The 13,527-nt window shown below is 36.7% G+C and overlaps 1 protein-coding gene across 2 annotated transcripts; it reads right to left on the bottom strand.

Moving 5' to 3' along the window:
- Positions 1 to 6,197: 6,197 nt before the first annotated feature.
- On the bottom strand, positions 6,198 to 13,153 carry LOC110873787 (potassium transporter 4). 2 transcript variants are annotated; one of them, XM_022122785.2, is made up of 11 exons: positions 13,000 to 13,153; positions 11,643 to 11,703; positions 10,314 to 10,551; positions 9,956 to 10,204; positions 9,653 to 9,709; positions 8,931 to 9,191; positions 8,449 to 8,501; positions 8,184 to 8,298; positions 7,653 to 7,907; positions 6,879 to 7,554; positions 6,198 to 6,762 (listed from the first exon to the last, which is right to left on the bottom strand). In XM_022122785.2, the coding sequence occupies exons 2-11, from the start codon at positions 11,685 to 11,687 to the stop codon at positions 6,363 to 6,365; spliced, it is 2,349 nt and encodes a 782-aa protein (XP_021978477.1). In that variant the 5' UTR covers positions 11,688 to 11,703; positions 13,000 to 13,153; the 3' UTR covers positions 6,198 to 6,362. The 2 variants fall into 2 exon arrangements, with proteins under 2 accessions (XP_021978477.1, XP_021978479.1); XM_022122787.2 differs by having other exon boundaries at positions 12,871 to 13,121.
- Positions 13,154 to 13,527: the final 374 nt, after the last annotated feature.

Below are 13,527 nucleotides of genomic sequence, written 5' to 3'. Positions count from 1 at the left end.
TTAGTGTATGCCTCAATCTCCGACCCTGACATCTTAAGATTGTAGAACTCATCTTCCAGTTTGTGAATGTCGTCACGACTGCAGTATTCCTCCCTGATCATTTCCTTGAAGTTTTCCCATGGGGTGGCGTTGGCAGCAACCAACCCTAACATCTGCACTTGGGCATTCCACCACGTGAGAGCCAAACCCTCGAGAGTACCAGTAGCATACTTCACCCTGCGCGCTTCAGGGCATTCGCACATTTCGAACACAGACTCCAGTTTCTCAAACCAGTGTAGGAGACCTACTGCTCCTTCAGTTCCGCTAAAAGTCGTGGGTCGACAGTCCATAAAAGTCTTAAAAGTGCACACCGGTGCCTGACCTAAGGTAGGTGAAAGAAAAGACAGAGTTTAACACACAAAGGTTGGTTCACGAGAGTAGGATCCAAATGATCCTAGAACAATTTCGGACTGCAGGATATACCTCCTGCGTGTGCAGCTGCGAGCGCTGCGGCAACTCGTTCGTTGATCAAAGCCGTCAACTGGGCTTGTGTCATGTTAACGCGTCCAGACATGGTTCTTCATAACAAGAGTAATACGTGTGAGAGAGGTTCGCGAAAGCACGATAGTAGGACAGAGTAAGCACGCACGTGTTCAAATAACAGTAGTTATACTAATCAAGCATACCATGAGCAATGTACTACGTAACTAACAAGTAGGCAATATACATACATTATATTACCTAGAACGTCGAGCCTTGCATGAGGAGCGAAGTGTCGTTGTGGACCGTTGAGCACTAAACCGGTTATAGTCTGGTTTTAACAAAAACGTTTCTCCTTTATTAAAACCAAGTTCACTATAACCAATGGCTCTGATACCAATCTGTCACACCCCCAAAATCCCACCTGCGGAGTACTACCGCTTGGAGGCGTGACTGACCAGGATCCAGCCACCAATCATACTGAACAAGCATATAAATAGTTATAAAAGTTTAACCATCACGATTGGTGTTTCAAAACAAACAAGTTAAGTTGCAAGCGGAAGCATAAGTTTAAAGTTATAACATAAGTTCCAAAAGTTTCAAGTTTAACATATCATGTAGCAATCCCTGTCCCACAACGATCCTCCTCCATGCAAGTTCCAGTTGAGTACCTAGGGTCCTGCAAAGCATGTAGTAACGAGTCAACAACTAGTTGAGTGAGTTCACGGTTGGGTGTTTGTTTTAGTTATTCCGAAAACAGTTTCCTTTAGCTGGCATCCTGCCGTGGGGGTTACCCCATAGTTTAAAAACGTGACCAGTTCGTTCCCAGTTACTCCGGCACTCCGGCCGTGGGGGCTACCCCATGTAGTTATCAGGCATTTCGGCCGTGGGGGCTACCCCATGTACATCATCTGGCTCTCCAGCCGTGGGGGGCTACCCCATGTGTATACTAGACTCGTTACCGTATCGATTGCTGACTGTAGTCATGTTTATGTGCCCTGAAAACATCAATGTCTATCATCATTGACGTGCCCCAGATCCATTAGTTCACGCCCGTCCTCTGCGGCACGGTGTGAGGCTTGTCAGACCTAAATAGCGCTATCTAACTAATGACCCGCTCGCCATTGGCCCGGCGATTAGTCGATACAAAAAGGAGGGACTTCGTGATAGAGTTTTAGTCTAGTACGTTTATCCGTCCATCCGGACGAGGAATCACATTCCTGAACCACTGACGTCCTACCCAAGGTGGACGAGGAACCACGTTCCTTAACCCCGTTCCCAACCCAGGGAATCCCATGCTTTGTAAGGGTGTGAACTCACCTTGGTTTGCTCGGCAGTTAATCACAGAAAGTCAATCAAGTCGCAAGTAGTCAATAACGTCCTAACATGGTTATCACGTATAATCAGGTTCGAACCAAGTAGTGCACAAATGTTCAACACGTATGGCAGACACTTTTAACAGTTCACAGTTCACAGGTAACAGTCAATCACAAGTTCAAAGTCCAAACAGTTGGGCTCGTGATAACAGGCCCAAATAACTCATCAGCAGTAGCACAGAAGTTCCATAAATTCGGCCCACTAACTTAGGCCCAAGGTCTGGTCTCGAGTCGCAACCGGACTCGCAAGCATGGTCTCGAGTCATGCTGTGTGTTGATCATGGATGGTTGCGAGTCGCAACTGGTGTCGCAACCATGGTTTCGGTTCATCATGCTGAGGTCTCGAGTCGCAACGGGACTCGTAACCTGTGGTTTCGGCTTGTCCTGTTATGGTTGCGAGTCGCAACCGCGTGGTCTCGAGTCATCACGCTGTGGTTGCGAGTCGTAACCGGGTGATTGCGAGTCGGTAACAGTCGTTTTCAAGTTCACGTGTTGATGCAGATGGTCAGATTAATGGTACAGTATAATCAGGCCCAAATCCGGAAATAACCAATAGAATACCACTAACATATTTCCTAATCAGGTTATTAGTCAAAGATGGATCAAAATCACAAGGGTTTTCAATCTTCAACTATCATTCAAAGTGTTCTTCATACATTCAAAGCATATATTCAAGTTCTTCATAACATAAACAACACTTATTCACCCAAAAATCATGAACAACCATCAAGATACAATTTTCTAGCATGCATCCTACTTGACAACCATATTTATTAGCCGATTTTTCTTAGTATAAACACCCAAACTTTTCGGATCAAACCCAAATGCAACCAATATCATCATTCACCTTTTTGTCATACCATGAACCCATTTTTAACCTCAAATATGTATAGTTCCACTCATAACAAGAAACATTCATGAACCGATTTCTTTTTCAAAACATTATGTAAAACTTAACAACTTAACATATTGTCACATAATCTCATCATACATTTATTCAAGCACAAACACATCATGAACATATTTGACACTTAAGCATTCAACAATATCCAACAAGAAATACTAACCGGTTGGTGAGGTGTGTGTGTGCCGATCCAAAGTTCCAAACCCGAGAGTCCTTGTGCTAACCGATTAGATCCGAGAGTCTTGGAGGTGTGTTTGTGTTCTTAAGGCTTAGAGAGAGAGAAGTAGGAGAGTGTGTGTGTTGTATTGTTCAACAAATGGCAAGAACTAACTAAGGGTAGTTTATATATAGGCTAGTTCCAAGTGTGCACCCTTAGTGGGTTTCGAGTGGGGTTTACGGCCCAAAGGCCCAACCGGCCAAAGGTTCTCGGCCCAAAGGCCTATTCGGTCACTATTCACTCGAGACCTCTTGGTCTCGAGTCGGGTCCGTTGTTTCGTGTCGGGTTCTCGGTTCACATATAACACGTACACACATATATATATATACAATACACGCGTAACAAAGCACTTATCACATAAAAAGATTCACGTTATCATTTTAACTAGTCACATAACGTACAAGCAAGTTACAACGAAAGGTTCTAAATTTCGAGTTGTCACATCATCCCCAAGTTGAAAGAAATTTCGTCCCGAAATTTGATGGCACTCACTGAGGAAGCTAGTTAAGTTGCATGGTTTTCCTGGTTTTCCTGGGGTGTCACATGTTTGGTTTATCTTTTTCTTTTATTTCTTTGCTATTTAAACTTTGTAATTGGTTGGATAAGAGTTAGTGGAATTTTATTCAAATCTCTCTTTGAGTTTCCATCGAACAGGCTCGTTCGATCTTCTTCTTCCTTGGGCAATTAAGGGGAAGGTAATTAAGCTAGGGTTTTCTAGCTTCCACCGATACAATCCGTATCAAACACACTCGAGAGTCAAGAATATATATAATATGATTTCCCTTAATAACTTTTGTTCATTAACTAAGAAAGCTATTTTTTCATTCTTATGTGTGCGTTGTTATAAATTCAAGTTAGTCTGCGATTTGATGTCAATTTTGTTTGGAAACGAGTTTAGCCAAATATAATACATTTTTATGCTTATTTTTGTGTACGTTTTCAGTTGACCTACATGTTGACGTAAGTTTTATTCGAAAACGAGTTAGTTAAATATAAGACGTTTTCATTCTATAGTATAATTTGGAATTACTCTACATTTTGACGTTGCCAAGTCTTGATACAAGGGTAAGGGTGGTGTAGTTGTTAGGTGAAACCCCACTAAATAAACCAACTCGGATTCGATTTCGTTTCTTTTGTACAATATATATTCGATGTACTTTACTTTTTGATACGTTAAAACACCCGTTTTCATATAATTATTGCATCACATAATGCTCGGACTAATCTACTTGATGTTTGTAACGGGTCCACGGTACAACGCCCACGGGTCTTATTACTAGTTAGCTATCTATAATATCTTATAAAAGTTTAGCTGAATATTGAATAATTTCAAATGTGAGGTAAAACTAAAAGTTAAAAGTTTTTTTTCAAACATTTAGGTGGGCCTTCTTTAAAGATAACTAGGTTTAAAGAAGTTCGCCGCGTTGCGGGGAATTTTTTTTGTTATTTAGTCTGTGTTTACATGTGTTTTGAAATCACTACGAGCGTGTTGTGAACGGAACTGCTAACAAGAATAAAAAGAAAATATAGAAAAAAACATTAAAAGATAATCGAAAGAAAATCAACCAAAAAAGTTGTATGGTAACGATGTTGTTCGTATGAAACCCGTGGTCAGAGATGAGCAAATTGTTCTGGGTACCGGTACCAAATTTGCCGAACCGAAAGATCTTAAGTACCAATTCGGTACCGACTTTTGGCGTTCCTGGTACCGCTTCACTACCGTTTTTTACCTTCATATACCGGTACCGTAACCGGTATTTTCGGTATCAGTACCGATTCTGTATCGGTTGGCACCGAGCTCATCCCTACCACTGAAACTAAAAAAAGAAAAAAATAAAAGTTGAAGAAAATTAAAAAAAAAGTTGTATGATATCGTTGTTCATACGGTAACCGTGATCAGGGATGAGGAAATGGTACCGGCTAGCAGCACTGAATTTCCCGAACCAAAATATTTCCAATATCAATTCGGCACCAACTTTTGACGTTTTCTGTATTAGTGCTGGTTTTTACCTTTATGTACTGATACCGAACAAGACCGTCCCGATATTCTCGATACCAGTACTGGTTAGATACCGGTTGACACCAAGCTTATCCCAACCCCTTATATTAAAAAAAGGATTAAAGTTAAAAAGAAAAGAAAATAACTATTATTATAACATTAAATAATAAAAGTATTAAAAAAACTATATATTATTATAATTTGAAAATCACTATTCATTTTATTTCTAATATTAATATTAAATATTAAATATTAATATTAATATTAATTAAAATAATTAATTAATAATTAATTAATCTTAATATTAATATTAATATTAATATATAGTAAAGTAAAGTAATAATAATGTACCCTCAATCATGTAAGTCATACCAATTTTCAAGAAAAATAAGATTTTGTTTGGTATTTTTTTATAGTTCATAGTCACAACGTGATGGTATACGTCTATAAAAAGGTATATGCCCATTTAGAGAATGATGTGATAGCTAGGGCTATGCATCCAACATTTGTGGGAGGGCGAAGGGTGTTCCTATTGCGTGAACCCACATTTACCATTTCCTCTCTCGATAACCCCGTTCTGCATGTTATATATATAGTAAGTAGTAGGTTCAAATGATAAGAATGAAAATATGTAACAAGAGGAAGAATAATATCTAACCAATCAGAATTTTTTTAATTTTTATTTAATTATATTACAATGGTATAGGAGTAACTTACATGAGTAAATTAAACGAGTCAACTCCACTTTTTAAGCATCTAAGTTTAAATAATAATACTCATTTTTTTTACAAATTTTTTAATTCAAATAAGATATTACCTATCGTAACCATATATTAAAAAACTACAAAATTTTCATCACTTATAACCAGTGTTGTAAGAATCGCTAGACGCTAGTCAGTCGGTGAGGTACTGACTAGTAATTAATCGGGATTAATAAGAATTAATCGTATCAGGATTTTTATATGTAGTTTTTTAAAGTAGACATGTTTTAACATCTTATTGACCCATATTTCTAAGTTACTAATGGGAACTAATAAGGTTTGGTCAAAATTTGGGTTGGCAAAAATTTAGCCAGAATGAGACCGCCATTGACAGCCTGGGGATTAATCGATGAACGTCCGATTAGTGATTAATCAGCGAATAATCGTGATTTTTACAACCATGATTATAGCTTAGAAATGGTTATTACCTATACATAAATACACAACTACAAATCTACATAGATATACTTCATTTCTTCTGTGATTACAAAAAACCTTAGATATTAAAAAAATGAAAGACAGATGTACTGCTTGTTGCTTCCTAGTATATTTTTGTAAATGCAAGCAAATCAATCCATATAAAGTAATCTCACATTATTTGGCTTACAATAGAATAAAAGAGCTATCAAAATGTAAAACCAATAACCTAAACATAATATATCATACCAACCTCAATCAAACTTATATGAGGAATATGAAGAGCAACTGCAGGGCCCCTGCAATTTTTACGAAGAAAAGAATAGCCGATGTCAATGACGAGCTTCTTCAAGTATGAAGACGACCTCCGGGCCTTAACGTACGAGTGTCCCATGATATAAGCAACTCCTGCTTCTTTAGCCTGTATCAACTGCAAAAGCTCATCTCGCACCGCATCATCCATTACCGGACCCGATGATGGCAGCTGGAACCTCACTTGCCGCCTTCTTATTTGCGGGTTTTCATCATCGTAATCGGATCTTAAACGTTGCAGCATTAACGATTTGCTACTTTGTATGGCGGAGCTCGTTGAGTCCAGTTGGTCAGAGACAGTTAAAGTAGTATTTGACCTGGGATTCATCATTCATTTCATATTGTTGACTTTTTAGGCTGACTTATAACTTCAAACAGAAGTCTAAGTTTGACCATTTAACTAGTTATTAAAAAAAATGAGTAGAAAACTGACCTGGTGCTTATGACTGCCATTCGACCATCAAAGGATGTGTTCTCAGAGGTGGATAACCGAGGTTCGACAGCTTCCATTTGTATGAACTCTGCTATGCTTTGAATGAGTTGATTCTCAAAGTTGCCATCGTCTCTTTGGATGTCCTTATACCCGTATCTAACAATGCACCTGTACATACGGTAAGGTCTCGGGCAGATACGCCCAATAAGGAAGCGTTCTTCAGGCAATACAAAAGGCACGGGGACGTGCTTCACGCACACAAACACCAGAACATTGTGAAAAGCGGGCAAATTCGTAACAAAATGTGAGAAAATAGGAGGTACACCAGTGGCAAGTTCCGAGTATATGAGTCCTATCCCGGGCACACGTACAATACCCAAACTGGGTCCCAACCCGAGAAGCCATTTCAGTGAAACTTTATTGTGAAGGTCATGGTTGTACTTTTTACGGGTACCGTAATGCCAAACATACATTATGACCATAAACACAAAGGCGAGTAAAAGAGACACCCAACCTCCTTGAGGAACTTTCATTATTGCAGCCGAGAGGTAGATACCTTCTATGAACGCAAAAACAAGGAAGATGGTAGCATATGCGATGTGTTTTTGCCACACAAAGGTTATAACAAGAGCCATGAGAAAAGTTGTGATGAACATTACCGTCATGCATGCAAGCCCTGACAGACAACAATTTTCCAAAAAAAAAAAAAAAACAGAAAATCACTTGATTTGGGTCAAATTAAAAAACTTAACAGTTAAATCTGATGTTACGTACCGTACGCATGGCCAACTAGAGTAGTGTCCTGGAATCCGACAGCAATCAAAAGAGTAAGAACCATGAGGATCCAGTTGATTTCTGGTATATAAATCTGGCCAAACATATGTTTGGATGTGTGGACAATTTTGACCCTGGGGAAACAACCAAGGGCATGGCATTGCTTCACAATTGAAAAGGTAGCCGAAATGATGGCTTGACTCCCCACAACAGATGCTAGCGTAGCTATAACAAAAACTGGCCAAAATACCGGTTCTGCAAGGGAGGGGGGTTCAATTTAATTAATAATTAGTCAAATGGGTAAAAAACATGTATTAACTATAAAGGAAACGGGTCATAGTTAGCCAAAAGCATATTAAAATGCTTACATACTGGCTTAAATTGTTATGTTAAAGAAGCCTTAAATTATTATTTAAACCTATAGCGTTTATGACCATATTTTATACATTAATTATTAATTAATAAAACTGTGTTGGTGGGCCAACTTGTCCCGGCCCATTTTGCCACCGAGAGTGAAAATACAGGACTAACCGGGTATTGATTTATAGAAACTGTCTTGAATAGAAGTGATGTTCTTAGACAGATAAGCGGCCTGGCCCATGTATTGTATGACCAAACACGGGTACACGGCGGCGACAAATGCAAGCTACACAAATAGACAAGCATTAACTTCATAAGTAAAAAAAAAAAAAAAAAAAAAAAAAAACAATAAACTATAAATATAATGAAAAGGCCCAACCCAGATCAATTGATAATAAAGAGAAGTGAACATTTATAGCCCAACTAGTGGACTTACTCTTATAGAGAAGGCAGTAAAGTGGCCGAGATCAGCAAACATAGCTTCAGTTCCTGAGAATAGAGGTGGATAGAAACCAAACATAAATAAAAAAATGAATGATCAGTTGTATTTGTATAATAGAGTGTAGTGGACCATAGAAAAGTGTTTGGATGTGCTTATGATGCTTGAAGTTGTAAAAACAAGTTATCACATATTTAGTGTTTGGCGAATTCTGGTTATTAGGGAAATAATATGACCAAAAACAAGTATTTATAAGAAAAACAATACAGCATTTTTTTTCTGAAAATACAGTAAAAGAATAAATATACAAGTAATTTTATTTTACCCATAGACAATCAGATTTGTTCATCCTAATGTTGAAGACTGATTATAGCATAAAATTAATTCCAAAATGCAAAAAAAAAAGACACCGACTAATCCTGATTGAAAAAATCAACTTACAATCTATTTTTAACACATAGTATGTTAGATTCAAATACCTGTTATAGAGAGAAGAACACCCCCAAGTGAGAGCCAGCCAGCTCTGCCAGTCTCCCTAAAGAACTTGATTATGTAATGTGGAGATAATGCATACACAATCTTTGGGTTCCAATGTATGATATTATATAATCCAATTCCACATATTGAAATCAACCATAAAATAACAATAGGAGCAAAGACAATTGCCACCCGTTGAGTACCAGTGTGTTGCAAAGCAAACAGACCAATCAATATGACACAAGCAAATAACAGCACTGTCCCTGCAAAAACAAAATCAAATTGCAGCTTTTCAATTTATATCTAATGAGATTGCAATGTTTCTGCTTTTGACAAGTTTTCAAAACCTGCTCATTATATTGTTTTTGCTCTAAAAGGTGTGGCTTTAGTGAGGGTAATGAACAGTGTTTTTGAAATGCTAAAATCTTAATAATGTTTTTAAAATTTTATTCTTTAATTATTTAACTAGATGATGTTTTGAAATGCTAAATTTAATATTTTAGTTTACCATAGTGTTTTTGAAATGTTAAACAAACGTAACTTTTTCATGCTTTCCAAATATATCGTTGTGGCGTGTTTTTATCTATGTTTCGATTTCAAAAATAACTAGCGGGCTAGTTTTTATTAAATCCTGTGGTCTTGATTAGATTATTCTGTTCCATTTTTTTTTATAATTTTTGACGAAAGAAAGACCAAGGAATGCTTAAACTCAAGCGTGAATTACCATGACTTAGCTCCAATCCCACACCTTGAACTTGAAGTCCAGACACTGCTGACATAACTGCAATAACAAATACACCATCATAGTCAATCCTCTTTTCCCTTGATAACTCATGAATATAACATCAATCTATCTATCCAATATACATATGATAATTTAATTTTCCGGGACGGTGGGGTGTCATAAAACAAACAACATTTCCTTTTTCAGCGAAGTTTACAGTTTAGTATTTTCCCACTGGTATTTATTCTTGTTAAACTGAATTAGAAAAACAAAAACAATAAGTCCTAGTTGAAAAGGACTAACCAGAAATTGCAGGAGTAATGACACCATCACCGATAACCATAGAAGCTCCTAACAATACAACAATAAGTAAAGCTGTGCGTAGTTTTTTATGTTTCTCCAGAAACCTCTTTAACGGTGAAGGTGATTGTGATGTAGGCTGTGAAGGACCATATTTGTAAGACAACAACTCCTCATCAGCTGCTTGTTGATTCGGAAGTAAGCTAAACTTAGCATGCCTACAGAGAAGCGAGTATAGAGCAATTGTTCCACCTGAAAAGTTCATATACAGTAGCAACACAGACAAGACAACTCAACATGTAAAGCACAAGTAGAATTGAATAAATCAAAATTGCCACCTATAGACTCTATATTAGCTCACCTTCACCATTATCATCAGCACTCAACACGATAAACACATACTTTAGCAAAGGGATCAGAGTCAAGGTCCAAAATATTAAGGAGAATGCACCAAATATAGCGTCTGGAGTTTGATAATCAGTCAGATCGCCAAAAAATACACTTCTATAGACATAAAGAGGAGAAGTGCTCAAGTCTCCATACACCACGCCAAAGCTTTGGTATGCCAACAATAAATTCCGTGATAGATTCAAGAAAAACTGCAACCCCAAAAATAACATGCCAAGTCAAACTATCAACTTTACGAGAAAAAAAAAAAAAAAAACTCCGATAAAAAGCAGTAACAAATGATTCTGAATGCTTAAGTCTCTATGAATCCTTATTTTCAATCTATTTCACTTAGCTCTCAGGTGATACCTCCATTATAATATATCTTTTTTATGATAGCTTTATAATCTAAAGATACTTACAAACTGATGGTATTGATAAACAAATATTTCTATTCATTTAAATGGCAAGTTAACATTGCAATATTTAGGGCTAGAAGGAGTAGATAAATTTGACCTAGATATTTCGACTCCTAAATAATTGAGTCTTACAAACATAACTTTTAAATTCTAGATATATCATACTGAGAAACTGCCATGTAGGCATGTACCGATGTACGTACTACATAACACCAAAATAGTTAGTGGTTTCCTTAGGATTCATCAATACAGTTGTTACGTGAGATTCTATTAAAACTCGTTGCATATCATTAAACTCTAAATGTATATCGAGTTCTCAAATACGAATGCATTGGAAGTTTGAAACAAGTTAAATGGGTTATGAATCATGATTACCCAAAAGCCAACTAGTACTAACCAACCAATGGCCTTTACTCACGTGCTACAAACAAAGCCCCTCGAATTGGAGGCTTGTCGCTAAGAGGGTGTATGAGTTTCTTCATAATATCAAAAATAAGAAAAAAAAAAAAATAACCCAAAGCTGATAGAGGATGTTGTAGTTTGAGAAGGAAACAAACATGTATTCCACAAAGAAAGAAATTTACGGATGTGATGTGATAATCACGATTCACAGTTATTAAATTAATCGGGCAGATTTGAACCTCTTTATGTATAGTTTGTGTGCAAATGCAAGTAGTAAATCAATGCAAGAAGAACATGATTATGTCAAAATGCCAAAAACAGGAAAAGAAGTCAAGATTGATAAGCACAAGATTTCTAGTGCCAAGATTAAGAACTGCAGAGTTGAATGTAAGATGATACAACTTTCTCTTGATCAGTTGAACTATTTAGTAAAAACCAAAAAGAAAAAAAAAAAAAACATTTGTAGAAGATGGTGTTATAACCTGAGAAGGGCTTCTAGAAGGTAAGGTGCCAGATTCTGGCTCCATCCGCTTTAGCAGCAACCTGCCAATTACATTAAAAGTGGGATCTTGAGATAAATGAACATTGACCACAATGGAACCTGTGTTCCTAAACTCAAGTCAACCATAGAACATGTCATGACAGATAAATAATAAATCAAGTAGCTCACAAAGAAATGAATAATTAACAAGTTAAGTAGCTATCCAATGACCTAATGCAGACAAACATATCCAACAACTGTTATATATAATATAAGCATGATTAACCAGTATATGTAAGCAATCTTATATATTTTATAACAATAATAATGTATTTCGAAGATCAAGTGTATGTAACTTCTGCACACATAAAGAACTGTAGGATTTGGGAAATAGAAAGATAAGCACACGCTAACATACGCAAAATAAATAAATACATGTTTTCTGAAGAGAGGGGGTGCACGGAATGCCGGTAATGCTGAGAGTACCCCTGTGCACATCTTCACAGTAGTGTGCAAAAATAGAGATGGATGACATCTTATTCATTTGCCGATTTGTATCGGACTCAGAATCACATCAAATTAAGAGTGCAAAAAGTGATGGTCTAGATAACTATAATTTGAAGAATTTGAAACATAATCAATGAATCTACTACTAAAACCTTTAGGTTCACAACCAATAGATGAGCCAGACCAGACTTGAGACAAACTATTAATTTAAACCAAAAGAAAGGGGGGCTCTTAATGGTTCAGACCTCCTACTGGTTCAGCACTTAATGGTTCAGACATTTGCCTCTGAATGGTTAAGATTTATATAGAGTCTGAATGGTCAAGACCTCTAATATGAATTGGTCAGATTAACGGTTAAGCATTATACAGGCTCTTAATGGTTCAGAACTCTTACTAATTCAGCACTTAATGGTTCCGACCAGCAGCACTTAACCATTCAATTCAGATGTTGCCAAACAGCCCCAAACTGTTCATAACCTAGAAAAACAGGATTTCTCTCTCTATAGTCCAATATATTAACATCAGAAAACGCAAGAATTAAACTACATAGAAACAAATAGAGGTCGAATTAAATCCAATACAATAACACACAAAATGTATCGATAAACTAGATTTTTTTGGTAGATTCAACGTGTCTAGAAATTAAAAAAAAAAATTGAAATTAGGAATATATTTTTGGCGATAATTAGAGTAAATAATGCAGTCTCAGGTGTGAGATGAACCTGGATTTGTTGATGATAGTGATTCTGGATTTGTTGCAAGATAGATAGATAGATAAACAGAGGAAATAATAAATTGAAAAATAAAAGGGAGAAGACAGCGTTGTGTGTGAGAGAGAGAGGGGAGTGAACCTGATCCAGTGAGGATCGCAGATGGAAAGAACGACCAGATCGAACTGGGGAAGGAAAGGGGACAGGGGAGCGCTCGTCAGCCCAGGCACCAGAAGATAGCTCTACTCAATAATCAATCAATAATATTATTTAATTTTAATTATTGTTATATAAATATAAGAATCAACCAGGGAGATAAAATATGGCTTCTTTCTATCGACACACATATCAAGTTATTTCAACAATCATCACTCATACGATACGATGACGGAGGTTAATCAAAAGTTTTGCGGAGACGAAAGTCATTGAATCAAAAAAAAAATTTCTTATCGCTACATTTTGGTTATATGTTCAGGTCGGCTATTCAATTCGGACGGAGTTAAACAATAATAATTTCAAATAAAACTAAATAATCTTTATTCAATTAAAGGAGTCGTTCTTACACATAAAAAAAACTAAATTTGAACCCTCAAGTTTTATTTATATAAAAACTAGTTTCAGACTTTATTTAAACTCGTTTCAAGTTTAAAAACACTTTTATAAAAAAAC

The sequence above is a fragment of the Helianthus annuus genome, chromosome 8 (genome assembly GCF_002127325.2).
Source record: "Helianthus annuus cultivar XRQ/B chromosome 8, HanXRQr2.0-SUNRISE, whole genome shotgun sequence".
Taxonomy (NCBI): domain Eukaryota; kingdom Viridiplantae; phylum Streptophyta; class Magnoliopsida; order Asterales; family Asteraceae; genus Helianthus; species Helianthus annuus.
This window is presented reverse-complemented; position numbering and strand designations above follow the sequence as displayed.

Excerpts from the sequence above, each read along its gene's own strand:
- LOC110873787 (XM_022122785.2), bottom strand. The coding sequence starts at position 11,687 with ATGGAGCCAGAATCTGGCACCTTACCTTCTAGAAGCCCTTCTCAG. Across the intron at positions 9,710-9,955 it reads CATTACTCCTGCAATTTCTG|TTATGTCAGCAGTGTCTGGA; the intron begins GTTAGTCCTTTT and ends TTGTTATTGCAG. Across the intron at positions 9,192-9,652 it reads GGGATTGGAGCTAAGTCATG|GGACAGTGCTGTTATTTGCT; the intron begins GTAATTCACGCT and ends TTGTTTTTGCAG.